The sequence below is a fragment of the Chionomys nivalis genome, chromosome 23 (genome assembly GCF_950005125.1).
Source record: "Chionomys nivalis chromosome 23, mChiNiv1.1, whole genome shotgun sequence".
Classification (NCBI taxonomy): Eukaryota; Metazoa; Chordata; class Mammalia; order Rodentia; family Cricetidae; genus Chionomys; species Chionomys nivalis.
In genome coordinates, this window is record NC_080108.1 from 42,887,202 (window position 1) to 42,889,364 (window position 2,163).

The 2,163-nt window shown below is 46.8% G+C and overlaps 1 protein-coding gene across 1 annotated transcript; it reads right to left on the minus strand.

The window, feature by feature from the left end:
• Nucleotides 1–386: 386 nt before the first annotated feature.
• On the minus strand, nt 387–1,289 carry LOC130865140 (U1 small nuclear ribonucleoprotein 70 kDa-like). The gene has a single exon (XM_057756016.1). It carries the CDS (start codon nt 1,287–1,289, stop codon nt 525–527), a length of 765 nt encoding a protein of 254 aa, XP_057611999.1. The 3' UTR covers nt 387–524.
• Between the last annotated feature and the right edge of the window lie 874 nt (nt 1,290–2,163).

The window sequence follows — 2,163 nt, forward strand, 5'->3', positions numbered from 1 at the left end:
CATATCCTGACCACCCATCAGGATGGCAGTGAGTTATCTTAATTTCAAAAGAGCCAGGCAACCACCTCCTGCGTTAGGAGGTGCAATTATGCCTGTCAGTCTCCAAACTCTCTGACCAACAGACAAGGTGGAAATGGGCCTGCATCTTTTGGCCTCCACACATACTTACTTCAAAGAGGAAACACCTCCTAATAGTGTCATTACCTCTGAGATTATGGGGGCCAATTACACTCAAGCTACCACAATCTACTTGAAGAATGTCACACCTCCTAATTGTGCCACTTGCTATGGACCAAGTGTTCAGTCTGTGGGAGCCATTCTTATTCAAACCACCACAGAACTGCTGATGGTATTTTGAAACAAGTTCTTTTTTTTTTTTATCATGAAATTAATTTTATTTTTAAATCCAAGGGATCAGAACAAAAAACAACAAAAAAACTTCTACCTCAGAGGACAAGCCATGGTGGAAAGGCTAGAAAGGCAGACAGCGAAACAGAAGCATGTCCACAACACAGGAAGCCTCTTCATTCCGGAGCTGCCTCCATCAGATATCCATTTTCCGGGGCCATGTACCCATCACCACCCTCTGCCTCCATGTACATGTCTCGACCATCACTACCTAGCCCTTCTAGCCCATTGTCCTGACCACCGCCCCCCCCACCCCGAGCCTCATCCCTGCCCCGCTCACTGCCCCGCTCCCCCCGTTTGTGCTCTCGATCCCTATCACGGTCTCGGTCCCGGCGACGATCCCTCTCACTTCGGTGGCTCCTACGTCGCTCCCGGTCTCGATCCCGGCCCTTCTCCTCTGGGCCATCAGGGCCATCGGGGCCAAGCTCTCCAGGAGGCCCATCATCAGGAGCGGCATCACCAGCTTCAGAGGGTTCAGCCATGTCGCCACCACCACCGCCACCACCACCACCACCGCCGCCGCCGCCACCACCTCGAAGCTCCTCTTTTCGCTCCCGCTCCCTGCGTGCTCGCTCTCGGCTCCGACTACTTCGGCGCTTTCTGTCTCGGTCCTTGTCCTTGCTCCTCTCTCTGGATCTGCGCCGCTCATCCTTGTCTCGACTCCGGGAGCGCCTCCTCCGGTCCCGAGAGCGGGAGCGTCTCCGTTCTCTCTCCTTGTCTCGCTCTCGGCTTCTTTCTCTGCGCTCCCGCTCACGGTCCCGGTCCCGGTCCCTGTGTGGAAATGGAGAGGGGCCCGGCCTCTCAGTTCTTAATAGGTTACTGAAAAGGGCAAAACATCTTATCGAATGGCTTATTGTTTCCTTCATAGAAACAGTTGCCATTGTGACAGCTGCTGCCTAGCCAGTGCAGCATTACTTGAGTTAATACAAACCCTTGACTTTATTTAAAATGGCAACAGAATTCTCAAAATTTATTAGTAGAACAGACAAATATTGATGAACATATGGAAATAGAGGTAAAATTACAACAGACTGTTAAATGTTTGGGAGATAATGTCATAGATACACACAAATACAAATACCTATACTGTTCTTTGAATTACCCTTCCTTTTTTATTATGTATCCAAAATTTAATCAGCAAAGTTATACACAGGAACAGATTAAATATCATTTATATTACATAAGAAGGAATTTAAGCTTTGATATTAAGAGTTACAGAAAGAAGTTTCTGTCTCATTTTCACATTGCTTACCAGGCATTTCTCGTAAAGGTATAGCTGATGGAAAGCTAAAATGTTACAAAGAATGGATGCATTCTTGGTGGTAGAGTATAAGATGCAATGCTTGAACTGCTCTGAATTATTCATTGTTCATATAATTTGCTTATTTATAGGATACTTGTGCACCCAATGGCAATTAGATTTGTCAAAAATGTCTTGGATCAAAACCAGTTTGGACATACTACTGGGCTTAAAAAATAAAAAGAGGGTAGGCATCAGAACACCGTCCATGAATGAAGCAGTGAGAGGAGAATTCTCAAGAATTTGTAAGACTTCAGTCCAGTGCTCCAATGTTGGTCTCTGTCTCTGTCTTCTTTCATCGCCTGATGAAGGTTAATATTCAGGGGGATGCTTATATGTTTTTCTTTCGGTTCACCTTCTTATTTAGCTTCTCTAGAGTCACGAGCAAGGAACTCAGGACGGCGAGGGGTGCACCCACACACTGAGGCAATGGGGATGATCTATCGGGAACTCAC

Excerpts from the sequence above, each read along its gene's own strand:
- LOC130865140 (XM_057756016.1), bottom strand. The coding sequence starts at position 1,289 with ATGGCAACTGTTTCTATGAAGGAAACAATAAGCCATTCGATAAGATGT.